General features: G+C 47.5%; 2 protein-coding genes across 2 annotated transcripts; both read right to left on the minus strand.

Annotated features, from left to right (window-relative positions):
- Nucleotides 1–184: 184 nt before the first annotated feature.
- On the minus strand, nt 185–3,375 carry LOC136482732 (noroxomaritidine/norcraugsodine reductase-like). The gene is made up of 4 exons (XM_066479927.1): nt 2,941–3,375; nt 1,334–1,559; nt 652–758; nt 185–555 (listed from the first exon to the last, which is right to left on the minus strand). Exons 1-4 carry the CDS (start codon nt 3,235–3,237, stop codon nt 391–393), a joined length of 795 nt encoding a protein of 264 aa, XP_066336024.1. The 5' UTR covers nt 3,238–3,375; the 3' UTR covers nt 185–390.
- A 9,643-nt stretch (nt 3,376–13,018) lies between these two features.
- Nucleotides 13,019–13,591, minus strand: LOC136480662 (uncharacterized mitochondrial protein AtMg00810-like). Its single transcript, XM_066478141.1, has one exon. The coding sequence runs from the start codon at nt 13,589–13,591 to the stop codon at nt 13,019–13,021; it is 573 nt and encodes a 190-aa protein (XP_066334238.1).
- Between the last annotated feature and the right edge of the window lie 12,864 nt (nt 13,592–26,455).

Consider the following 26,455-nt stretch of genomic DNA (forward strand, 5'->3'; position numbering starts at 1 on the left):
AAGGGCCGGGCCGGTAAATAATAGTAACTGAGAAATAACTGATTAATCTCGCCTCGAGATTTTGTCGGCCCAATTTTCAAAGATGCTGATAGTGTAGGATTAGTGTGGGTGCGCCGTAAGATTCTGCATGGTATTGTGTGATAACTAATAAAAAAAAGGTGGGCTACTTTTGAGATGCGTGCAATTCTAGGAGAGAGGACTACTAGAGCAATTGTCATAACAAAAATATAGACACAGTAGCGTGGTGCCACAAAAGAAAATACGCAGTCATAAAAAACAACAAGACAACCAGCGGAGGTTGCAGTTCAGAACGCGAAATGACAAACGGATTGGACGACGAAACAAGAACACGACGAGCGTTATTCTGTGGCGGCTAAATCACCTGCTAGATCAGGCACTAATGGTCCAGCCGCCGTCCACGCAGATGACCTGGCCAGTGACGTAGGACGCCGCCGGCATGCAGAGGAAGGACACCATGGACGCCACCTCCACCGGCTCGCCGGCCCGCCGCATAGGGGTCCTGGTTAACGATTGCTCAATGGCCTCTGGTGGTGCCTATTAGGAGTATTTAATTTACATTGTCAACTAATTTCATGTCGGCAATTATATATACTGTATTAATTATGTCTCCATAGTTAGGAGTATAAGTACCTCTTTCGCCATGTCGGTCATGATCACCCCAGGTGCCACGCAGTTCACACGAATCTTATCGCTGGCCCACTCGGTGGCTAGGCTCCTTGTTAGTTGGTTCATTCCGGCTGACATGCGCGCAAATAAAACAAATTTACTTTCAAGGACATAACATATGGTAAGATAAATGACGTATATACCCTCTGTGATTACAATAGTTATGTTGGTAATAGACACTAATGAGGTATACATGGGTCTTTTGGGTGTTTGTTATAATTTGGTACAAACATTGAACTCTGTATTTCTTATATTTCAGGAGGAAGGGAGTATCTCAAACAAGTAAATTTAAACTTACGGTGTGTGTGTGTGTGTGATTTAAATACTTTCGAATTTTCCAGTTTCTGTGTTGTGCCGTATACCAAGCAGTTTAACAAGGAAAATGGAATGTCAAATTCAAAATTCGAACAGAACAATTCCCACTTGTACTTGTCTTGGCAAGTAGTTGGACAATTTTTTCCATCATCTTGACAAACAACCTTAATTAATTTATTTCTTCTAATACAACACTTTGTCAGACGTTATAAAAACAATAAAAATGAATAATTATTTACTTTAAAACATTGGAAGTTATGCTTAGAATTGTATTCTGAAATCAGAATATCTGAAAAGTCTTGTGAATTTGGAAAATTATAAAGGCCTATACCTTTGGCAGTGCCATAGAGGGTGACGTCGGGGTAGGCCAGCAAACTTCCAATGGAGGAGACATTGACGACGCTTCCGCCGCCAGCGAGGGAGGCATTAAGGAGGAGAGGATGCGCGAGCTGGCAAAGGTGGAAGCACGACTCCAGGTTGATCGCCATGCAACGTGAGAAGTCTTCCGCCGTGCACTGCGCCACCGGTTTCGGGAACAACTGCGCCGCATTGTTCACCTGTGTACGTGCAAGCATGTATATATCACTACTACAAAAATGATTTTGATAGACAAGATGTTTCGTTAATAGAGGTAGACAAAAAGGTAAGGTAGTCTCTAAAGATAACCAATAATTTTCAGAGGCGGTCGACTCATTTTTAAAGCTAACACAAGTCAAAAATCCATTAACAGAGGCACTTCTTAAGAGGTTTGTCTCACTAAATGAGCCTGAGGCTCACGAGGCCTAAAACTGAACATGCATATATAAGCACACACTTAGCTCTCTCTCGCCGTTTCTCTCCCGACTCAACACGGTGGCAACCCTCTCTCACTCCAAGCTGCCGAGCCACGGGCACAGAGCATAGTGGAGAAACCTGTGTTTCGGCTCTGGTTCGGCTTTTCTGTCCTCAAGCTTGACACCATCGATGGCTCCAGTGAGATCGATCTGTGGCAGCGTGGCACTGGTCCACATGCGGACTGCAGTTGGGCTCGGTAGCAGGCCTTTAAAAACGCTCAACACCCATCTCTAAAAACCCTTTTTTTTGCGCTAGTTTTTTTTCCACTCTTTCTACATCTCAGTCGACTGAGATGTGCTGGTTGTTTAGCCGATGGCGCTCGCGCCCCTTCCCCACGCGCATGCACACGTATCTCCTTCTCTCCCCACGCGGCGGCGGCGGCGGCGAGGTAGGCCCTCCTCCTCCTCTGGACCTCGCCCCAACTCCGGCGAGCTTCTCCTCTCTCGCCCCAACTCCGGCGAGCCTATCTTCTCTCTCTCCCAACATCGGTGACCTTAGTAAAACGAGGGGCCCCGGGGAGATAGACAGGGCCAGCCGGTGGGGTCGGCGCCCGGGAAGTTTGGAGCCCTAGCCACGGTGGAGGCGGCCAGCTAGGTAGGGGCTGGGGAGTCCTGACCGTTCGCCGGAGTTGAAGAAGAAAGCGACGGCAGGAGCTAGGAAGGAGCAGAGGGAGTCTACCACAGGTGTGGTAGGGTCTCGCCGGAGCTCTGCGACCGCGGCCGCAGCAGCAGAGCTCCGATAAGACCCTACCGCGGCGGGGCGGTGGGCGGCTGCGGAGGTGACTTCTGCTGTGGCGGGGGTAAGAGCTGCTGGAGCCTGGAGGAAGAAGATGAATAGGGGCTCATCTGGACCGTCCGTTTCGGATCCAAGGGCTGAGATGCGTCGCCTTAAAGAAATGCAAATCTCAGGCGCCTGGAATATAGCAACATCTTTTTTTTTTTGAGGAACTGAAGGAGCTAAATCCCCTACAGGAAAGGATGCATTAAAAAAACAGGAATGAGAGGAGGTGCATCATGCATGGACGTTCAGTATTGACGTGTGATCTGCCGTCGTCGAATGGACATGGATAGCATGTACGGGATAGGACAGTAGGTTTCAGCTTACCAGAATGTCGAGCTTGCCGTCGAAGGTGGCCTTGACAGTCTCCATGAGCCTCTCCCGGTCGGCGCGCACGGCGAGGTCGCAGGCGGAGACGGTGACGTGCAGGCCCTTCTCGGACCACCGCCGGCGGCACGCCTCCAGATCTGCCGCGCTGCGCGAGCACGTGTGCACCCGCACACCGAAGCCAGCCAGCTCCTCCACGATGGCGTGACCGATCCCCTTGCTACCGCCGGTGACGAGCGCCGTCGCGCCCGCCAGGCTCCACCGCTCACCCCTGCTATTCCCGCCGGCGGCCGCCATGGCCCTCTCCCTCCGTACGTCTCCGTGCGCGCGTCTCACCTCCCAGTTTACGATGCTAGCTAGCTGCTTCAGTGATTCGGTGCTTTATGAGAGCAAACAGACACCGCACGACGATCCAATCTTTTGTAAAATCTGGCAGCGAGCTTGTCGCCTACTCGCCCCTGATACAGATACAGTGTCCATTTGCCCGTCTCATCGATCCGACGCCAGTCGCTACACGTCGTCGCAATCGGCCACGCCAGAAGAGTGTACTTTTCGCACTGTGTTGTTTCCAGCCGTTCATTTGGTCGATAATATCTGGACACAGACAAAACGGAACAGCCGTGTGCGTCTCTTCCTTGCATTGACAGGCTACTAGTAGTGATGTCGGTAGTCGTAAATACTTTGAAAATATCCATGAAGATTTTAAAACTTTAATTTGACTGGGAAACTGTGAAAGCTTAAATAAATATATCCGTATTACTAATTAAAAACCCTAACAGACGTGCTAAGAAAAATTAATAAATCCTAAAAATTCTCATAGTGGTCAGAAAAATCTAGCATTTAATTTGTTAGACTCTAATCATCATTACCGGCAATAGCCATTGGATTTATTGTTGTTTACAAAAAAAAATTATCCAACTCCGTTATTATAAAAAAATACATAAAGTAATCGCTAATTCTGCATCTAAATTACCCACATCCGTCATTATGAAAAATAATTTAAAATAACCACAAACGGAAACGAAGCAAAAGCTTATTCGTCCTGTTCGTTTGGACTTGTTTGGCTGATAAGCCATGTGTCGATATTTTACCACCGATAGCCTGCCACGGGGGTACCCGGGGCAGTTTTGTTCGGGCTTCAGCGTATGCGGAACTCGACGGTAAACGCAAGAGACAGTCGATTTATCCTGGTTCGAGCCATCGACCGTGATCGAGTAATAGCCCTACGTCCAGTCGACGTTAGTCTTTGCGTTGAATTGATTGTAAAGTGTTGTGTTGCCATATGTTTCTTCTGCTCGACCCCCATCTAAGGAGCCCTGCCCTCCTTTATATAGTCAGGAGGCTAGAGTCCTAGTTGGTTTACAATGTAGAGTCCTAGTAGGATTACATGGTGGTATTACTACTAGGATTACATGGGAGGAATCCTAATCAAACTAGATCTCCTCTCTTCCTTGCGGTGTATCCCGTGGGTCCCGTATCGACAAGCCCCCGAGCACTTCATGGTTGAACTCCGGAAGCCTTGTTTTGTTCCTCTAGGTCTTGCCGAGCAGGAACAAGCGTCGCCCGAGTGCTTTCTTGAGTGAAACCATGTAGCGCTTCTTGAGATCTTCGAGTGGTGTGTGCTTTTTTGAAGAAAAAATACTCCCATCGTGTAGCCCCTGAGCCTCTTGCTGTTTGAAATAAGGAGCTGGAGGGTCTTATCTTGAAATTGCTCTGATTCTTCATCGAAGGGCTCCCGAGCATATACCCAGGTTCTTTTTCAAAAAGAACTCGGATATAGATCGGTCCGGGTTCTTTTTGTCGTGAGGCCTTGAAGTGGTCTATCTTGAAGAAGTCTTCTTGGTGACGTGCGCTTTTTCAAAGAAAAAAGTGCACTCACTGAGTGTAGCCCCCGAGCCTCTTGCTATTTGGAACAAAAAGTTGGAGGGTCTTGAATCTGAGTTTTTCAAAGAACTGAAAACCTCTTCTGGGGATATGTAGGATCTTGTAGACATTCTCAAGGGTGTATCCAAGTAACCCGTGAATTGCAGTAGACTATCCATATACCGTTGCAAGTCAACAGAGCTGCGCCACCGAGTACTTTCCATAATTAGCTTGCGCGCTTGATGTCTTCTTGCATGCTGCTGCATGTCATGCCTCTTCCTTTGTTTCGCTTGAATAATGAAAGTATATATAAATATGCACGTGCATCCTCATATTCATGCTCATCTTGCTGACGCAAAATCTTCTCGTTCGATCATGATCCGGTCCAAGTAAGGCAACCTAGATAATCCGTCAAAAGGCTTCGGGTGGGCAGTCCCCTCACCGGAGACCCCGTATCACCCCACCTTAGAATTTCCAAATCACCGCAACAAGGTTGACCTTAGCTGTCGAGTAGTTGATCACCCCAACCGAGTAGTCGATCACCGCGGCCGAGTAGTCAGACATCCTGGCGACTTGTTGAGCAGCAACCGAGTAAGACAGTGTGGGGCGTGTGTCTCACCCAACGAAGTAGTCGCCAAGTAAGGCAGCCAGCGGTGGGCGAGCTCCTTATTTGATGACGTGGTCCAGAAAATGGTTCCCTTTCCGGCGAGTAGGCTTCACGGATTAAGGCCTCAGCAACCTAGGTAAATCAAATGTAGTAGAGCCGCGGAGGCATATGGATAATATCCAGAGATATATGATGATTAAAGAATAGTTGAAAACATATTAAACCATGACTTAGCTTGATTGACGGCCGCGTGGTAGAATCAGCGCGCGATCCTGGCATTTTGCGCTTAGGAGACACCGGTGGTTGTAGCCCCCGGGCATCAGCTTGCGAGTACTTGGAGATGAGCTATCGAGTAGTTGGTCACCGCAGCCAAAGTAGTCGGAAACTGTGATGAGTAGTCAGACAACTGGCTTGTTTCAACCATTTTGGTTTTTGGTTCGGGTGTTAGCTTATTAGCTACCCTCATCAGTGGGCTCAAGCATCTTTTCAGCTTTTTTGCTCTCGGCCGGTATGCTAAGGCCTAATTTTAGCCATTTTGCTTTTGGTTCGGGTGTTAGCTTATTAGCTACCCTCATCGGCGGGCTCAAGCATCTTTTCAGCTCTTTTGCTCTCGGCCGGTATGCTCAGACATAATTTAAGCAAATTTTGCTTTTGGTTCGGGTGTTAGCTTATTAGCTACCCTCATCGGCGGGCTCAAGCATCTTTTCAACTCTTTTGCTCTCGGCCGGTATGCTCAGGCATAATTTCAGCCATTTTGCTTTTTGGTTCGGGTGTTAGCTTATTAGCTACCCTCGTCGGCGGGCTCAAGCATCTTTTTAGCTCTTTTGCTCTCGGCCGGTATGCTCAGGCGTGATTTCAGCCATTTTGCTTTTGGTTCGGGTGTTAGCTTATTAGCTACCCTCATCGGCGGGCTCAAGCATCTTTTCAGCTCTTTTGCTCTCGGCCGATATGCTCAGGCATAATTTCAGCCATTTTGCTTTTTGGTTCGGGTGTTAGCTTATTAGCAACCCTCATCGGCGGGCTCAAGCATCTTTTCAGCTCTTTTGCTCTCGGCCGGTATGCTCAGGCGTGATTTTAGCCATTTTGCTTTTTTGGATCGGGTGTTAGCTTATTAGCTACCCTCATCAGTGGGCTCAAGCATCTTTTTAGCTCTTTTGCTCTCAGCCGGTATGCTCAGGCGTGATTTCAGCCATTTTGCTTTTTGGATCGGGTGTTAGCTTATTAGCTACCCTCATCGGTGGGCTCAAGCATCTTTTCAGCTCTTTTGCTCTCGGCCGGTATGCTCAACTTGGCTACTCTGAGTATGGTTTTTTCTGCTTCCTCGGTCGTGGCTTCCGTTTGGCCCCAGTCTTTCAAAAGCAGACCTCCTTTGACTTTGTACTTCTTGCCCGACTGAAACGGCGGGTATTCTAGAGCGGGTCGTTCCGTCGTGTGCTTTTAAGGATGTTGTTCGTAAAAGTTCTCGGAGTCGCTCTTGTTCTTCATTGGGATGTGAAATGGCTTCAAGTTCTTCTAACACTTCTCGGATCTTATCATATGGAGCATTGCGTGCCCTGGCTGCTCGTCTTTCTCTGACTTCTTGATCGTATTTCTTCTTGTCGTACTTGGTTAATTCTGTCTTGTACTTGATCTAGGCTTCTTTGTGTTGTCTAGCACGGCGTCTGCGGCCTTCTTTTAGTTTATTTCTTCTTTCTCTGGCTTGTTTCTGGCCCTCAGACTCACCATCGTATTCCAGGGCGTTGGGAGATATGTTGGATTCTGACTCATCTAAGGATCTGACATCTGGTTCTTGTGGCAGTCTTAGCGGTGATTGTAGAACCATAAAAACTTCTCGGGCATGTACTGCTTCTATGTTTGCCTTGCATGAGTTGTTGATGTCTTCTGTGGAGGCATCGGTGTCATAGAGCATACTGCCTTTTTGGTAGGGTAGAACGGCTGTCTCATCAACTAATCGGGCATTGCTGCTTCTGGGAATAGGACCCGGCTAATGGACGAGGCAATCTTGAGATGTCATGGTTAGTATGAGGCCTTCCTGTGCTCCGGTAAGCCGTAGCCATCGCACTGGACCGGTGACTTCTTGGAGTGGGTCTTGGTAAGATCTTGCTATATTGTTGAGTCCAATTGGGAGAGGACCCGACTTCTTGAAAGGACTCTGAGTGTATTCCGAGTTGTTTTCTTGGTAGGCCGAGGTCATGTTCTGGAGCCCCGCCGGAAAAGAACTTGGTTTCTCGAAAGAACTCGGTAAAGACTCCATCTCGGATGTAGAGCCTGAGTCTGAGTCGGATGCGCAAAGCCACGAAATCTGAGTTGGATCGGACATCACGAGTTGCGCGAATCTTCCGGTGAGTTGATCTGTCGTAGTCGCTGAAATAGAAAGGTCTTCAAGGTGATCCGAATCTTTGAGGAGACGGCTTTGGAGCTTGCCATTGTCGCTTGCCTCGCAGATCCATGAACCGAAGAAGAAGGTTGATCCCATCGAGAAGATCATGTTGTCGAGGTCCGTCGAGCTCTCGGATGCAAATACGCCGAAAGCCCCTACCTGGCGAGCCAGCTATCGATGTTTCACCACCGATAGCCTGCCACGGGGGTACCCGGGGCAGTTTTGTTCGGGCTTCAGCGTATGCGGAACTCGACGGTAAACGCAAGAGACATTCGATTTATCCTAGTTCGGGCCCTCGACCGTGATCGAGTAATAGCCCTACGTCTAGTCGGCATTAGCCTTTGCGTTGGATTGATTGTAAAGTGTTGTGTTGCCTTGTGTTTCTTCTGCTCGACCCCCATCTAAGGAGCCCTGCCCTCCTTTGTATATTCAGGAGGCTAGAGTCCTAGTTGGTTTACAATGTAGAGTCCTAGTACGATTACATGGTGGTATTACTACTAGGATTACATGGGAGAAATCGAAATCAAACTAGATCTCCTCTCTTCCTTGCGGTGTATCCCGTGGGTCCCGTATCGACAAGCCCCCGAGCACTTCATGGTTGAACTCCGGAAGCCTTGTTTTGTTCCTCTAGGTCTTGCCGAGTAGGAACAAGCGTCGCCCGAGTGCTTTCTTGAGTGAAACCATGTAGCGCTTCTTGAGATCTTCGAGTGGTGTGTGCTTTTTTGAAGAAAAAATACTCCCATCGTGTAGCCCCTGAGCCTCTTGCTGTTTGGAACAAGGAGCTGGAGGGTCTTATCTTGAAATTGCTCTGATTCTTCATCGAAGGGCTCCCGAGCATATACCCGGGTTCTTTTTCAAAAAGAACTCGGATATAGATCGGTCCGGGTTCTTTTTGTCGTGAGGCCTTGAAGTGGTCTATCTTGAAGAAGTCTTCTTGGTGACGTGCGCTTTTTCAAAGAAAAAAGTGCACTCACTGAGTGTAGCCCCCGAGCCTCTTGCTATTTGGAACAAAAAGTTAGAGGGTCTTGAATCTAAGTTTTTCAAAGAACTGAAAACCTCTTCTGGGGATATGTAGGATCTTGTAGACATTCTCAAGGGTGTATCCAAGTAACCCGTGAATTGCAGTAGACTATCCATATACCGTTGCAAGTCAACAGAGCTGCGCCACCGAGTACTTTCCATAATTAGCTTGCGCGCTTGATGTCTTCTTGCATGCTGCTGCATGTCATGCCTCTTCCTTTGTTTCGCTTGAATAATGAAAGTATATATAAATATGCACGTGCATCCTCATATTCATGCTCATCTTGCTGACGCAAAATCTTCTCGTTCGATCATGATCCGGTCCAAGTAAGGCAACCTAGATAATCCGTCAAAAGGCTTCGGGTGGGCAGTCCCCTCACCGGAGACCCCGTATCACCCCACCTTAGAATTTCCAAATCACCGCAACAAGGTTGACCTTAGCTGTCGAGTAGTTGATCACCCCAACCGAGTAGTCGATCACCGCGGCCGAGTAGTCAGACATCCTGGCGACTTGTTGAGCAGCAACCGAGTAAGACAGTGCGGGGCGTGTGTCTCACCCAACGAAGTAGTCGCCAAGTAAGGCAGCCAGCGGTGGGCGAGCTCCTTATTTGATGACGTGGTCCAGAAAATGGTTCCCTTTCCGGCGAGTAGGCTTCACGGATTAAGGCCTCAGCAACCTAGGTAAATCAACTATAGTAGAGCCGCGGAGGCATATGGATAATATCCAGAGATATATGATGATTAAAGAATAGTTGAAAACATATTAAACCATGACTTAGCTTGATTGACGGCCGCGTGGTAGAATCAGCGCGCGATCCTGGCATTTTGCGCTCAGGAGACCCCGGTGGTTGTAGCCCCCCGAGCATCAGCTTGCGAGTACTTGGACATGAGCTGTCGAGTAGTTGGTCACCGTAGCCAAAGTAGTCGGAAACTGTGACGAGTAGTCAGACAACTGGCTTGTTTCAGCCATTTTGGTTTCTGGTTCGGGTGTTAGCTTATTAGCTACCCTCATCGGCGGGCTCAAGCATCTTTTTAGCTCTTTTGCTCTCGGTCGGTATGCTCAGGCATAATTTCAGCCATTTTGCTTTTGGTTCGGGTGTTAGCTTATTAGCTACCCTCATCGGCAGGCTCAAGCATCTTTTCAACTCTTTTGCTCTCGGCCGGTATGCTCAGGCATAATTTCAGTCATTTTGCTTTTGGTTCGGGTGTTAGCTTATTAGCTACCCTCATCGGCGGGCTCAAGCATCTTTTCAGCTCTTTTGCTCTCGGCCGGTATGCTCAGGCATAATTTTAGCCATTTTGTTTTTTGGTTCGGGTGTTAGCTTATTAGCTACCCTGATCGGCGGGCTCAAGCATCTTTTCAGCTCTTTTGCTCTCAGCCGGTATGCTCAGGCATGATTTCAGCCATTTTGCTTTTGGTTCGGGTGTTAGCTTATTAGCTACCCTCATCAGCGGGCTCAAGCATCTTTTCAGCTCTTTTTCTCTCGGCCGGTATGCTCAGGCATAATTTCAGCCATTTTTCTTTTTGGTTCGGGTGTTAGCTTATTAGCTACCCTCATCGGCGGGCTCAAGCATCTTTTCAGCTCTTTTGCTCTCGACCGGTATGCTCAGGCATGATTTCAACCATTTTGCTTTTTGGATCGGGTGTTAGCTTATTAGCTACCCTCATCGGTGGGCTCAAGCATCTTTTCAGCTCTTTTGCTCTCAGCCGGTATGCTCAGGCGTGATTTCAGCCATTTTGCTTTTTGGATCGGGTGTTAGCTTATTAGCTACCCTCATCGGTGGGCTCAAGCATCTTTTCAGCTCTTTTGCTCTCGGCCAGTATGCTCAACTTGGCTACTCTGAGTATGGTTTTTTCTGCTTCCTCGGTCGTGGCTTCCGTTTGGCCCTAGTCTTTCAAAAGCAGACCTCCTTTGACTTTGTACTTCTTGCCCGGCTGAAACGGCGGGTATTCTAGAGCGGGTCGTTCCGTCGTGTGCTTTTAAGGATGTTGTTCGTAAAAATTCTCGGAGTCGCTCTTGTTCTTCATTGGAATGTGAAATGGCTTTAAGTTCTTCTAACACTTCTCGGATCTTATCATATGGAGCATTGTGTGCCCTGGCTGCTCGTCTTTCTCTGACTTCTTGATCATATTTCTTCTTGTTGTACTTGGTTAATTTTGTCTCATACTTGATCCAGCTTCTTTGTGTTGTCTAGCACGGCGTCTGCGACCTTCTTTTAGTTTATTTCTTCTTTCTCTGGCTTGTTTCTGGCCCTCAGACTCGCCATCGTATTCTAGGGCATTGGGAGATATGTTGGATTCTGACTCATCTGAGGATCTGACATCTGGTTCTTGTGGCGGCATCAGCGGTGATTGTCGAACCATAAAAACTTCTCGGGCATGTACTGCTTCTATGTCTGCCTTGCATGAGATGTTGATGTCTTCTGTGGAGGCATCGGTGTCATAGAGCATACTACCTTTTTAGTAGGGTAGAACGGCTGTCTCATCAACTAATCGGGCATTGCTGCTTCTGGGAATAGGACCCGGCCAATGGACGAGGCAATCTTGAGATGTCATGGTTAGTATGAGACCTTCCTATGCTCCGGTAAGCCATAGCCGTCGTACTGGACCGGCAACTTCTTGGAGCGGGTCTTGGTAAGATCTTGCTATATTGTTGAGTCCAATTGGGAGATGACCCGACTTCATGAAAGGACTCTGAGTGTATTCTGAGTTGTTTTCTTGATAGGCCGAGGTCCCGTTCTGGAGCCCCACCGGAAAAGAACTTGGTTTCTCGAAAGAACTCGGTAAAGAATCCATCTCGGATGCGGAGCCTGAGTGTGAGTCGGATGCGCAAAGCCACGAAATCTGAGTTGGATCGGACATCATGAGCTGCACGAATCTTCCGGTGAGTTGATCTGTCGTAGTCGTCGAAATAGAAAGGTGTTCAAGGTGATTCGAATCTTTGAGGAGACGGCTTTGGAGCTTGCCATCGTCGCTTGCCTCGTAGATCCATGAACTGAAGATGAAGGTTGATCCCGTCGAGAAGATCATGTTGTCGAGGTCCGTCGAGCTCTCGGATGCAAATTCGCCGAAAGCCCCTACCTGGTGAGCCAGCTGTTGATGTTTCACCACCGATAGCCTGCCACGGGGGTACCCAGGGGCAGTTTTGTTCGGGACTCAGCATATGCGGAACTCGATGGTAAATGCAAGAGACAGTCGATTTATCCTGGTTTGGGCCCTCGACCGTGATCGAGTAATAGCCCTACGTCCAGTCGGCGTTAGCCTTTGCGTTGGATTGATTGTAAAGTGTTGCGTTGCCTTGTGTTTCTTCTACTCGACCCCCATCTAAGGAGCCCTGCCCTCCTTTATATAATCAGGAGGCTAGAGTCCTAGTTGGTTTACAATGTAGAGTCCTAGTAGGATTATAGGGTGGTATTACTACTAGGATTATATGGGAGGAATCTTAATCAAACTAGATCTCCTCTCTTCCTTGCGGTGTATCCCGTGGGTCCCGTATCGACACCGTGGCTGAAAGTACTATTAGCTGATTTGGTGTGAGAGAAAAATACTGTTCGTTGGTTGAAAAAGTACGATTATAAGCCAAACAAACTCAAACGGATATGACGATTATTGATGGTTTGGAGCGCTGGAGCAAGGAGCATCATGGTGACACACAAGTGCCTCTGAGGAAATTAAACCGAAACGAAACTTATAGTTGTCCTATTCGCTTGTCTTATAATCCGTACTTTTTCAGGCAACGAACAATATTTTTCGCTCACAACAAATCAATCAATAGTACTTTTAGCCATGTCTTATCAGCCAAACAAACCGCACAAGTGCTGCCTCAAGCTGTTGTCATGCACAGCAGCAATGCTTTTGGATGGTGAGGTGTCCGCTCATGTGCCAGCCCTACTTGTAGAAGACAAGAATAGGAGCCAACGACTGTTTGTATTGCTCTCTGAAGAATATTTATACCGAGTACAAAACCGTGTGCGCGGAGCGCACAGTTACAAAACGTAGGCGACGCGCGCGGTCACCGTACGAACACGATGTGAGGGCGCTGACCAACCGCAGATGTGGCCAGCAGAACGCATTGCTTCAACTCCTGGAACATTGAGGTAGGAAGGCCCTTCGTCATGACGTCGACGTACTATTCACCAGTGGGAACATGGAGGACGCGAAGATCACCGAGCTGGACACGCTCTCGAACAAAATGAATGTCCCAGCTCTATGTGCTTGGTGCATTTGTGAAGCACTCGATTGGCGGACAAATACACAGTGGAGACATTGTCGCAATAGGTGACGGTGGCCTTGGTGACGCAGCACTAGAGCTCATCAAGTAGCTGCCGCAACCATATGCACTCAGCAGCGGCGTCGGCGACGGCGCGATACTCAGCATCAGCGCTCGATCGAGAGACCGTGGCTGCCGCTTGGAGGACCACGACACCAGGGCGTCCCCTAGAAAGATGCAGATGCCGGACGTCGAACGCTGTGAGTCAGGGCTGCCAGCCCAGTCGGCGTCGGAGTACGCCGGGATGGTGAGATCGGAGCTGTCGTGGAGACACAGACCCATGCTGATCGTCCCGCGAACGTACTGCAAATTGCGTTTCAGTACAGCCTGATGCGGTCCGCGCGGATCGTGCCTATTGCACCCAAAAGCCAGGTCCGGGCGCGTTATAGTTAGGTACTGCAGCACGCCGGCCAGGCTCCTGTACTGTTTGGCGTCGTCGACCTTGGGACCGTCCGAGGAAAGTTTGCCTTTGGTGTCGATGGGTGTGCTCGCCGGCTTGCAGTTCACCATGCCGGCGCGGTCCAAAATATCTTCCGCATACCGTTGCTGGGAAAGGAAGAATCCAGCAGCCGTACGTTTGACTTCGATGCCGAGGAAGAACCGTAGTTTGCCGAGATCCTTGACGGCAAACTCGGCACGACGATGTGCTGCAGCAAGTCCTGGCTGTACCCGGTGGGCAACATGTCATCCATGACGAAGGACAAAGAGGGACGAGTCGGAGCGCGTGGGGGAAAAGTCGATGCTGATGGCGAACTTGGCGAAGCGATCAAACCACGCTCGTGGGGCTTAATGGAGGCCGTAGAGGGATTTGTCGAGACGACAGACAGCGTCAGGTCGGGAAGCATCGGCAAACCTAGTGGGCTGCTGACAAAAGACATATTCCTATAGATGCCCTTGAAGAAAACCGTTGGAGACATTGAGTTGTCACGTGGGCCATTGATGGGAAGCAGCAATGGTGAGCACGGCTTGAATCGTGGCCGGCTTAACGACCGGCGTGAAGGTTTCACCGAAGTCGACGCCGGCACGCTGGGTAAAGCCGCGAACGACCCATCGAGCTTTATACCGCTCGAGGTTACCATCCGGGTTGAACTAGTGCTTGAAAACCCATTTCCCAGAGATGATGTTGGCACCAGGCGGGCGATCAACCAGCCTCCAGGTACGATTGGCCTGAAGCGCGCTGAATTCATGTTCCATCGCAGCATACTAGTTGGGATCGCGCAGATCCACGCGAACGGAGGATTGAAGGGGAGAGACTGGACTAGCTAGAGAGGTTGCCGAGTCTGTGGCGAGCACATATCTGGGATTAGGCTTGTACACACCAGCCCGTGCACGAGTGATCATCGGATGTACAGGCACGGAGGGAGAGACGCCGAGCGATGGCGGGTTGGATGCTGCGGACAGCGGAGAAGACATGACGACCGCGGGCGCAGCACTCCCGAAGGACGGTGAAGGCAAGGGCTGGTGTGAAGGTGGGGAGGGTGGAGGAATAGAGGTGGAAGTTCTCGAAGGACCAGCTAGGGAGCGTGTGGCGGAATTGAGGTCGGAGCTGGTTGTTGAAGAACGACCATGTCTGTTGCCGGATCGGGAACAGCAACCCAAGGAGAAGGAGTCGCCCGTTCAGCGTGAAAGGGGAACTGATGTTCATCGAAAACGACATGACGCGAAGTAAGGATGCGCCGGGTAGCAAGATCAAAGCATCGATAGCCTCGATGATCTGACAAATACCCAAGAAGAACACAAGCGGTGGATCGAGCACTCAGCTTGTTCGGCGTGGTGGTGGCCTGGTTTGGAAAGCAGAGAAAGCCAAACACGCGAAGATGGTCGTAGCTGGGTGGAGCACGAAGCAGAAGCTGAAAGGGAGTAAGCTTGCCACTGGCGTGGCAGGGTCGACTGTTGAGAAGGTGGGTGGTCGTGGATAGAGCTTCCACCCAAAAAGAAGGTGGCATGCCAGCATGAAGAAGAGGACTGCGAATGCAGTTATTCATGTTGGAACCGGTGGTGACCACCGAGTTCACGATCTTGGACCAGGCTTACAGCCGGCCCGGCTCGTTACCATGAGCCTGCGCTCCCATAGGTTCTAGGTCCACCGGAGCTGACAACATATAAGGCCTTGGGCCTTCCCAACCCAAAAGACTAGCCTTGTAGATGAGGGTTCTCCCGCCTTATATGTTGTGCCCCCACCATCGCTACACGATGTGGGACTAAACCCTAACAATCTCTCCCTTAGTCACACATCGGGATGCCCCCGCCATATGTGACGCTCGAGATTTTTTATTGGGTTTAGCTTTTTTTGACCTTGGGTACCGGCTCTGTTACCAATTGTTGGAACCGGTGGTGACCACCGAGTTCTCGATCTTGGAGCTGGCTTGCAGCCGGCTTGGCTCGTTACCACGAGCCTGCGCTCCCATAGGTCCTAGGTCCACCGGAGCTACAACATATAAGGCCTTTGGGCCTTACTCAACTCAAAAGACTAGCCTTATAGGTGGAGCTTCTTTCGCCTTATATGTTGTGCTCCCCCACCATCGCTATGTTGGGGTTTAGTCTCACATCGTGTAGCGATGGTGGGGGAGCACAACATATAAGGCAGGAGAACCCTCACCTATGAGGATAGTCTTTTGGGTTAGGAAGGCCCAAGGCCTTATATGTTGTCAGCTCCGGTGGACCTAGGACCTATGGGAGCGCAGGCTCGTGGTAACGAGCCGGGCCGGCTGTAAGCCAGCTCTAAGATCGTGAACTCGGTGGTCACCACTAGTTCCAACAATTGGTATCATGAGCCCATGGTCAGAAAAGCTAAACCCAATAAAAAATATCGAGCGTCACACATATGGCGGGGACACCCCGATGTGTGACTAAGGGGGAGATTGTTGGGGTTTAGTCCCACATCATGTAGCGATGGTGGGGGAGCACAACATATAAGGCGAAAGAAGCCCCCACCTATAAGGCTAGTCTTTTGGGTTGAGTAAGGCCCAAAGGCCTTATATGTTGTAGCTCCATTGGACCTGGGACCTATGGGAGCGTAGGATCGTGGTAACGAGCCGGGCCGGCTGTAAGCCAGCTCCAAGATCATGAACTCGGTGGTCACCACCGGTTCCAACAATTCAAAGTCCGAATTATACGCGCGGCTTTTCCATTCTGAGAAGAAGTGTAAGGACATGAGAGACGAAGGGCAATGCCATGAGCAGCAAGGTGAGTGCGGAGAGCATGATTATCGAACTCCTTTCCATTGTCGATTTTGAGTGAAATCAGAGGGAGTTGAAACTATGTCTGAACATATGCGTGGAAAGATAGTAAACAAGCAAGAACATCAGACCTACATCGCAAAGGGAAAGTCCAAACATAGTGAGTGAGATTATCGATTAAGACAAGATAATACTTAAAACCAGAACAGCTAGACACGAGAGATGTCCAAACATCGGCATGTACAATCTAGAAGCGAACATAGCTCATGGAATTCGAAGAAGAAAATGGAAGCCTGGCATGCTTCCCAAATCGACAAGACTGACAAACATGACCAGAAGACTTGGAGCAGCTGAAGTCAAGGTGATGTAGGGTGTGATGGAGAGATTTGTGTCCTGGATGTCCGAATCGGAGGTGCAGAGGTCGACGGTGGGCGTAGTAGTGAGGAGAGCCTCCGGCGATGATGGTGCCAGAGGATACAGATCGCCGGTACTGTTACATCGTAGGAGCATCATTTGTGTCGGTGTGTCCTTGATGGAAAACCAAACGGGTCAAACTCGACAGTCACATTGTTGTCTCGCGTAAGAGAACGAACAGAGATGAGATTCTTAACAAATGAAGGAGACACAAGAATGTTGTTAAGAAAAAGAGGGGAGCGATTTGTGGCAATAGCTGTGGAGGCCTCTGAGTCATGTAGCACCTGGTTTTAAGAACAAAACCAGATACACATCATATATGAGCCCAGGACACTACTGGATTCAAGTTCTTTGCCAAGTGCCTGAGGCACTCGGCAAAGTCCAAATTGCCCTATGCAAAGCCTTTGCCGAGTGCGGCACTCGGCAAAGAACACACGGCAAAAAATTGATCGGCAAAGCCCTCTTTGCTGGGTATCTTTTATCAGGCACTTGGTAAAGGCTTTGCCGAGAGCCCCGGGGGCACTCGGCAAAGAAAAGCGACCGTCACGGCGCCGGCCCCGTTGACGGTCGCTTTGCCGAGTGCCAACCCTGCAGGCACTCGACAAAGATTTTTTATTTTTTTTAAAAAAATTTATTTGCCGAGTGCCCTCTATCCGGCCCTTGGCAAAGATGTTCTATTTTTTTCTAAATTTTTTTTGCCGAGTGCCCCCCTGGCCGGCGCTCGGCAAAGTTTGAATTTTTTTTTTAAAAAAAAATTCTTTGCCGAGCACCCTCTGGCCGGCACTTGGCAAAGTTTGAATTTTTTTTTTAAAAAAATTCTTTGCCGAGTACCATGGTCATGGCACTCGGCAAAGCTAGAAAAATGGTTTTCCGAGCGTCCATTTTTCCAGCTTTGCCGAGTGCTGTGACCATGGCACTCGACAACGGGTCCTTTGCCGAGTGCAACACTCAGCAAAGTGACCCAAAACGGCAATTTTTAATTTTTTTTACATTCCATCATGACAAATAAATTCATACAAACATATATCACATATATATCTCATCAATCACATATATATCTCATCCATCCACACATCCATCCACACATATCACATCCATCACAATATATGTCACATATATAATAATAAGTGCTCAAGTCCTCCTCCAGCTCCTCCTCACGCGGCGTGGGAGGAGACGACCCCCTCCTACGGCTGGCGGTCCTCCTCCTCCTCCTCCTGTCTGATCCCTCCGCCTCCTCCTGCAGCCGGCGTGGTCTTTGGTAAATCGAGGTCACGAACATATGATGGTCGCCCGTCATCTTTGTTCAATCACCTGCAATAAAAAAGAAAAACAATATGTAATTAGAAATAGGTGCAAAAATGAACAAAACATAATTACAAAAAACATAGTATTACATGTATTAGAAATAATCTTCATGATTGAGATTAGCTAGATCATAGGTCTCGTTATCACTATCAACATTGTCCAACTCATCAACACTATACGAAGGAGGAATGTTGTCTTCATTGTCATTGCCTAAACGTAATCGCTCAAGCATTTGTATGTCCTTCAGATTTCGCACCTCATCTCCAGCATCCTCGTCCTCGTCATCATCTCTTTCATTGTCTACTTCCATTCCTATCTCTTCGGTTAAGTCTATGTCAAACCTCCCTTGTGGCCCCTCTTCTTGATAGAACTCTCCATCATATGCGTTTGGGTTGAAGTTGTAATCTTCATCATTTGGGACATGTAGTTTACTATGTGGCGATACCTTATGCACAATAGACCAACCCTTAAGATGCTCGGCATCTTTGCACACGTATGACGTATAATAAACCTGGATGGCCTGTTGAGCCACAATATAGACATCTTTTCCTAGATAGACAGAATCCTATCAAATCTCGACTAGCCTAAGCTTAGGGGTCCGTCTCATTACTCCAGGATGAAACCAGTGACATTTGAATATGACAGGAGTAAGAGGTTTGGAACCATAGAATGATAGTTCATAGATTTCTTCAATTCTTTCATAATAGTCGAGTCCATCAGTGTCAGGCGTAACAACTTCGCTGTTTGTGGTTTTTCGATTGGGCCGACTCTGCTTGTAGCTTGCTGTGTGAAAACGATATCCATTCACATCATAACCAGTAAATGACTTGACCCTAATGGCACAACCGTTTGCAACCTGTCTCAGCTCGTCACTTATAGGTGCATCAGTTTGGGCTTTCTGTTTGAACCAACAAATGAAATCGGGGCTCTCTGGTCCCGCACCCTGTGAAAGAAGGGTATCATTTTCTTGCGGGGTAGGTTGCCTTGATCCATGCTAGGATTGATGAAGAAATTCCCTGTACCAACGAGAAACAAGGGGGTTGGACGAAGAAACAAGGACATACGGCGAAATGAAACAAGTTCGTTCAGAACTTACCCAATGAATGGCTGCACCTCGACAAGGTTGGTCAACACATATAGCATGATACTGCTCCACTCTTCATTTTTCAATTGCTTAGTGGTCGATGCACTTGCGCTTCCGAGTTTCCCTTGGAAAAGGCTGAGGTTCGATTCATTTTCGTCAGCATTGTAACGAGGGGGTGGATTATAAATGCTAGGAAGGTTCTCAGTGTAGTATTTCTCTATGAAGTTCGACACCTCCTCTAGAATGTATGCCTCTGCAATGGAAGCCTCAATTTTGACTTTATTTCTACATTTTTTGTGAACAGTCTTTAGACATCTCTCGATTGGATAGCACCAACGGTCCTGCACGCCCCCCCCCATCCGTGCCTCATACGGGAGGTGCACAATCAAATGCTGCATCGGCAAGAAGTAGTTGGGTGGAAAGATCTTCTCCAACTTACAGAGCAACATGGGTACCGCTTTTTCCAAGTCATCAATGATGGTCCGAGAGAGCTCCTTGGCACAAAGCTGGTGGAATAAGTACCTCAACTCTGCCAGCACTTGCCAGACATGCTCCAGGACATAGCCTCGAACCATCACTAGAAGAAGCCGCTCAATCCATATGTGGTAGTCATGACTCTTCATCCCGTTGACTCGCAGAGTGCCTAAGTTCACTCCCCTCTTTAGATTCGCTGCATACCTATTAGGGAACATTAGCGTCTAGATCCATTCAAGTACTTCCCTCCTTTGGTCCTTTTTCAAGGTGAAATCGGCCTTAGGCCTCCTCCAGGTCTTGCCACGACTAGGAGGCTGCATCTCTTGATTTGGTCTATCGCACAACGTTGCCAGGTCCACTCTAGCCTTAGGGTTGTCCTTAGACTTTTCAGTGTCCATGAGTGTTTCCCAAAGTGCCTTGGCGACATTCTTTTCAGTGTGCAATACATCAATGTTATGTGGCAGAAGAAGGTCATCGAAATAGGGGAGCCTCGTCATGCCTGAGATATGAGTCCACATATGTTGCTCACCATATCCCACAAAACCACCTTCTTCATTGGGCACGAGAGCATCTATCTGAGCATGAACCTCGGCACCAGTCATCATCCGCGGTGCAGGGTTTGTCACTTTGACACCTTTCATAAAAGTTCTTGATGTCTTGTCAGAATGGATGGTCAAGAGGTAGGAATTGACGATGTCTGTCGAACGACGAATACTTGCCACCCTTCTGCAACCAAATGAACCTCACACCTTCCTTGCATATTGGGCATGGGAACTTCTCATGAACACACCAGGCGCAGAATATCCCATACACCAGGAAGTCATGCAGGGAGTAGTTGTACCAAACGTGCATTTTGAAGGTTGTCTTTGTAGCTCGATCATATGTCCATACCCCTTCATCCTAAGCATGGACCAATTCATCAAACACAGGCTCCATGAACACACCCATATTACTCCCTGGGTGTCCAGGAATTATCAACAACAAGAATATGTTATGTCATTGAAAGGAGACACCGGGGGGAGATTAAGGGGGATAACGAAGACGGGCCAACATGTGTATGGGGCAGCCATCATTCCATAAGGATTGAACCCATCTATTGCCAGCGCGACACATACATTATGAGCCTCATCTGCTTTGTCATGATGTATGTCATTAATGCGGATCCAAGCTTCACCATCGGATGGATGTACCATCTTGTCAGGATTGTACCATTTGCCATTTTTGTGCCATGTCATCTATTTTGCGGATTCCTCGGTCTTGTATAGCCGTTGGATCCTCGGTAGAAACGGAAGGTACCATAGGATTTTCACGGGGATCGTAAGTTGCATTTTCTGGCCATCATCAAAGTCTACCTCTAGGTACCTAGAGGATTTACACTTTGGACAGAACTTTGCATGCTCGTGTTCTTTCCTAAATAGGACGCACCCCTTCGGACAAGCATGTATCTGCTCATACGGCATCTTAAATGCACGAAGCAGTTTCTGTGACTCGTACATGCTCTTTGGCAGAATGTGGCCCTTCGAAGGCAGGGTGCCAATCACGGCCAACATCTTATTGAAGCCTTCTTGACTCAAGTTTAACTCGGACTTCAACCCCATTAAGCGTCCAATGGCATCCAGTTGAGACACCGTTGACCGATCGTGAAGGGGTTTCTGTGCTGAGTCCATCATGTCATAGAACGCCTGTGCGGCTGCCTCCATCTCCTCCTTCTCACGTCCCTCATTAAACTATCCTTGGTGAAAGTCATCTAACATGTCTGCTACCCCGGCATCAACATCAAAAGCCTCCACCCGTGGTCTCACCACCTCCTCTCTCATACGATGGGCTTCACCATGGTGGACCCACCGGGTGTAGTCTGATGTAAATCCATTCTTCACAAGATGTTTACTCATTTCCACCTTGTTTACCCTTCTCCTGTTTCCACATTTGTTGCAGGGACACAAAACTAGGCAACGTCCTTTAGCAGCCTTGCCAAATGCACTGTTCAAGAAAGCTTCGGTCTTGTTCATCCATTCCGTGGTGTAATCACTCTGACTTCTCTAGCCCATGTACATCCACTAACGGTCATTCATCCTCTAACATATGTATCAGCGAGTAATGTAACCATCAATTGCATCTACATGGTGTTCCTACTGTCTAATTGGTGAGGATAGGTCCTAATCCCATCTGCGGATGCATAGATGAGGTTAGTTTCCATGCTCTACTCCTATCCGAGACAGAATTTCGGCAGCACCTCCCTGTTGTTCTCTAGATACATGTCCTGCCAAAGAAGAGTGTGTATCTGGAGAACAACAGGGAGGTGATGCCGAAACTCTATCTCGGACCAGAGCAGACCATGGAAACTAACCCATGTACGCATCCGCGGGCTATCCAAAAAACATGGACAATCCGAAACTGATATGGTCATAGATATGTAAAGATCTGCATACCTCCAACCGTATCTCTTTCGAACGGGAGATGCCAAACTGGGTTACGCGATCTACGGCCATGATACGGAAAGAGGGGTTATACCTAGGGTGGTGGTGGAGTCAGGCTAGCGAGGCCGTGGCGGGTCGGTGTAGTGGCGAGGCGACGCAGTGCAGGCAGACCGACATGGCAATGGGAACTCCGACTCGGCTCCGACGAGCTCTTCTCTACAAAAATGGAACAAAATACTGTCATTTTAAAAAAATTGGCAGAACCTCCCCTACACGGTGAGGTTTCCAAAACCTATAAAAAACAATGGCACGATGGCCGACAAGCACATATGTCTCAAGAGAAGCCATGTAGTTTGGATATCAATCCATGTAGAAGAATATATCCAAGTAGTACCACTACTTCTACTACTACTTCCACTATTGCTACTACTACTACCACTAGTTCTACTACTACTACTACTACTACCCCTATTGCTACTATGACTACCACTAGTTCTACTACTACTACTACCACTACTTCTAATGAGGAGTTCCTGGTACTTTAAAAGGGCTGCACAAAAAATTTGGAGGCCAAAAACAAAAAAAACTTTGCCAAGCACCGGGGCATGGCACTCGGCAAAGGCGGTCTTTGCCCAGTGCCAAGAATAAGGCGCTTGACAAAGAGGTTTTTTGAAATTTTTTGTTAGAAATTTCCTCTTTGCTGAGTGCCTTCACAGGGGCACTCGGCAAAGGTATTTAAAAAAATGTAATTTTTTTAATTCCTCCCTATGCCGAGTGTCGAAGCTGTTAGGCACTCGGCAAAGACATTTCAAAAAAAATATTGAATCTTTGCTGAGCGCCGTGTCAGGGGCACTCGGCAAAGTATTTTCAAAAAAAAAATCTTTATCGAGTGCCTAACAGCAGGCACTCGCCAAAGAAGGACGTGGCCGAACACCGTTACGTGGGGCAGCCTATGCCGAGTGCCGTGCTTTTGCCAAGAGCCTGGCACTCGGCAAAGAAGTCCTTTGTCGAGTGCCCTTTTTTTATCGAGTGCCCGGCACTCGACAAAGAATTCTTTGCCAAGTGCAATTCTTTGCCGAGTGTGGCACTCGGCAAATAAGGTCTTTGCCTAGTGTCCGATTTTTGACACTCGGCAAAGTAGTTTGCACTCAGCAAAGGCCCTATTTCCAGTAGTGGGAAGTCAAATCTCACATATAGTTACAAATGAAGGAAATATCAAAAGACAATGCTTAAATACATAACGTACTTAGTTGAAAAGATATAACCTTAGATAGCAAACAGCGGAATGACAACTCCGATCTTTAGGCGAAGACTCCAAATTCACACGGATAACTGACTGGTTGATCAGAAGCCTAACTCCTCCAGACTCTAGCAATCTGGTACCCATCCAGGATTTTTATCCAAGAATTGGAAAGAATAAAGCAAGCGTAAGCAAGCATAAGCACATGTCGTACTCAGCAATATAACATGAGGTTATGAAGCTCAAAAGGCTGACATTGGTTTACTGCGATTAGCTTTTAGTGAGTCATCTTTTAACCATTGAGTAGCAATAAGTTCAGCAATAGCCCCCAAATAACCACATAATCATGTAAACAAGAATAATGTATAGCAAAAACAATAATCTTAAGTGAGCATTTTTATCATCAGTATCATCAATGTTCATCATCTATTGAGTAAGGAGTCAAAGGCCGCTCATGACCATGAGCACGGCTGATATACCAGTTTTACACTCTGCAGAGGTTGTACAACTTTACCCATGAGTCGTGATTTACCCTTTCGCCCGAGGTGGCCAACCTCTTGATCCACTTCCAAGGAAGGTCAGCAGGGTTCACTATAAAGTCTTTCAAAGATTCATCTAACAAGTTAGGGCCGCTAGGTTTTGGTGGCAAGTAGATGTAGGAACCCCACTTTCGAATGGCACAATACCTTCACGGCTATACTCATAGGAATAGAGGTTGTTTTATACCCATCTCATCAAGCCCCTTTTGCGCCATAAAGGTAACCTCTAACAAGCTAGAAAAGGTCCTCATACTTGACTAAAGCCAGAGCCATGTAGCCCTCATGGTTGTACTGTAAGTCCCGGATGATCACTTATAAATAAGTCCTTAGGGAGGAAAACTGGAGCACTATAAAAACCCAATGCTCTAGCCCTCTTGATTCCATGTTGCTAAAAAACAACTTTTAAATGTTTATTGCATATACCATTAGTCAAGTTACAAGATCATGGTTATTTATCATGAGCACTAGCATAATACTACCCAATGCAAATCACCCATGGTGTAAGGTACAAGATATCAAGTAGCTAGGATATCCTTAGTGGCAACAAGGTAGACACATGCAATATGAATTAAGTGATATTAAAGTGAATAGGTAACAAGGTAGATCCTATACTATACTTGCCTTAAACTTAGATCCTTCTTCTGTTGATTCGTAACCTCCAAAGAATTGCTTCTTGATCATCACGTAAAACTCACCGACTGGACATGATCACAAAAGCACCACACAAGCATCCGAACAAACATACACAGCTATATTAGAATAGTACACCAATCATAAGGTAAAAATGTTTTAAAGATGTTCTACATGTCGCTACGAACACACAGATGTGAAAAGCACGCTAATCAGAGCTATGGTGAATAAGATACAACTACCGATAAATTTGCTTTAAAAAGAAACTATAAGCTTTATTTATTTTAATGATTATATAAAACATATATAAGATATTTTAGAGAAGTACCTAAATTGTACTAAGCCAAATTAGATTTGTATTAGGAAACCAACATAAGATTAATCTTATTTTGTTTACAAAAGACAGAGGTGGAAACCCTAAGTTACTTTTAATTGAAAAAGTAACTATATATAGATTAATCAAATTATTATTTTATTAAAAAGCTTTGAACATGTTAAACAATGCCACTAACACGTAGATTACGTTGCTACCAGCTAACACAACTTAAACGGGTCAAAACGGAGTTAAAACGGAGAACATATGGCCTAACGAAGGTAGTGGCAAATTTGTAAATAGATGGAACTTAATTTTTGAATTTCAAATAAATAAAATCCAATTTGAAACCGGCCAAGGACTGTGGATACTATTTTGAAGAAAGACATGGACTCTTGAGACTAAAAGCAAGGATGGCGGGTTCTATAATTAAAGATCTGAGGGGGTTTTTAGCAAAAGTGCCAAGGCAAAGAGGTACGGGCTGATCTGAGCCGCTGGATTGAGACTAGACGGCCAAGATTATAAAGAGGGAGAGAGAGAGAGTGAATACCAGCCGGAGGGGAAAGTCAGCGCGGCGGCTGCCATCGCCGACGACAAGAAAAGCTCGTTGGAGTTCAGCGAATCAGTGATTCCGGCGGCTGTTGGCTATACGGATGGCACAGGGAGATAGAGGAGGGAATGGCGGACTCGGCTATGGGTTCGGAGATGGCAGCGAGCAAGCAGGGGCGAGCTGAGGCTCGAGGAGGCGGCTCGGTTCTTCGGCAAAACGGTGACGGCGGCGCTGCGGCAGAATAGAGCGAGCTAAGGCACCTGGAGGCCTTCTTACCTCATATCGAAGAACGGGGAGTGGCTTGGGGCGGCGGCGAAGCTGCGAGACGACGAGATGAGCTTGGTGGCGGTAAGCTTGGGTTGCAGCTGCTGCGACTAACTCAAGGTGAGACGGAGCTTGCTCTAGGGTTTGGGGGAGGCGGTGCGGTGCAGGCCTCAGTATTTAAGGGGGCGATGGTCGTGGAACACACGCTAATCCGAGGAGACAGGGGCGTGGCAGACTCCAAAACGGAGCAGAGTCTGGAGCGAGGACAAGAGGTAGGAGACACGACTGACAAGGTAGGCTCACCTATCGGGCGTCAGCTAGAGAGAGAAGGAAGGCAACGCGGCGTCCACACGCGGTGTCTGCTGGGCCACTTGGTTGAGCCTGCCAGCGGGGAGAGAGGGAGAGTGAGCTGCAGAGGTTGCTGGCCCACGTGGGAGCGGCAAGGGAGTGGAGAGCTGGCCGGACTGAGCTGGGCCGAGAGAGAGAGAGAGGCAGGGGCCGGCTTGACTAGAAGAGAAGAGAGGAGGGTTTTCTTTATTTCTTTTCCTTTTCTATTTTCTTTTCTTATTCCAAAACCAAATTCAAATATGAAACAAATTGAATTCCAATATTATTTCAAATATACTTTGGATTCAAAAATAGGATAAGAACTCTTCGTAGGTTCTCAAAAATAAACTTTACAAATTTTTTTAAACTCTTTTATTTTCCAATTCTCTTTTTCTTTTCTTTTGTTTCAAAGCACTTTTCAAACTCATTTCAAAAGCATTTGAATTTATTTTGAATTTTTGTCAAAACACACAATATAATAAATCCAATGCAGAGGCATGAATGCACCAAAAATGTTTCTAAACCTTATGATGAATATTAATATAATGAAAAATTTTCTTCTTTATATTTTATGTGCACAAATATTCAAAATTAAAGGATTTTAACTATTTTCAAAATTGAAATTTTTAGGGTGTTAC

The sequence above is a fragment of the Miscanthus floridulus genome, chromosome 9, assembly GCF_019320115.1.
Source record: "Miscanthus floridulus cultivar M001 chromosome 9, ASM1932011v1, whole genome shotgun sequence".
Classification (NCBI taxonomy): Eukaryota; Viridiplantae; Streptophyta; class Magnoliopsida; order Poales; family Poaceae; genus Miscanthus; species Miscanthus floridulus.

What these genes read in the sequence shown, in the direction of transcription:
- LOC136480662 (XM_066478141.1), bottom strand. Translation starts at nt 13,591, where the DNA reads ATGGTGAACTGCAAGCCGGCGAGCACACCCATCGACACCAAAGGCAAA.
- LOC136482732 (XM_066479927.1), bottom strand. Translation starts at nt 3,237, where the DNA reads ATGGCGGCCGCCGGCGGGAATAGCAGGGGTGAGCGGTGGAGCCTGGCG. An exon ending in ACGGCAAGCTCGACATTCTG is followed by an intron (nt 1,560 to 2,940) that starts GTAAGCTGAAAC and finishes GCACGTACACAG; the next exon opens with GTGAACAATGCGGCGCAGTT. An exon ending in TGACCGACATGGCGAAAGAG is followed by an intron (nt 556 to 651) that starts GTACTTATACTC and finishes TACTCCTAATAG; the next exon opens with GCACCACCAGAGGCCATTGA.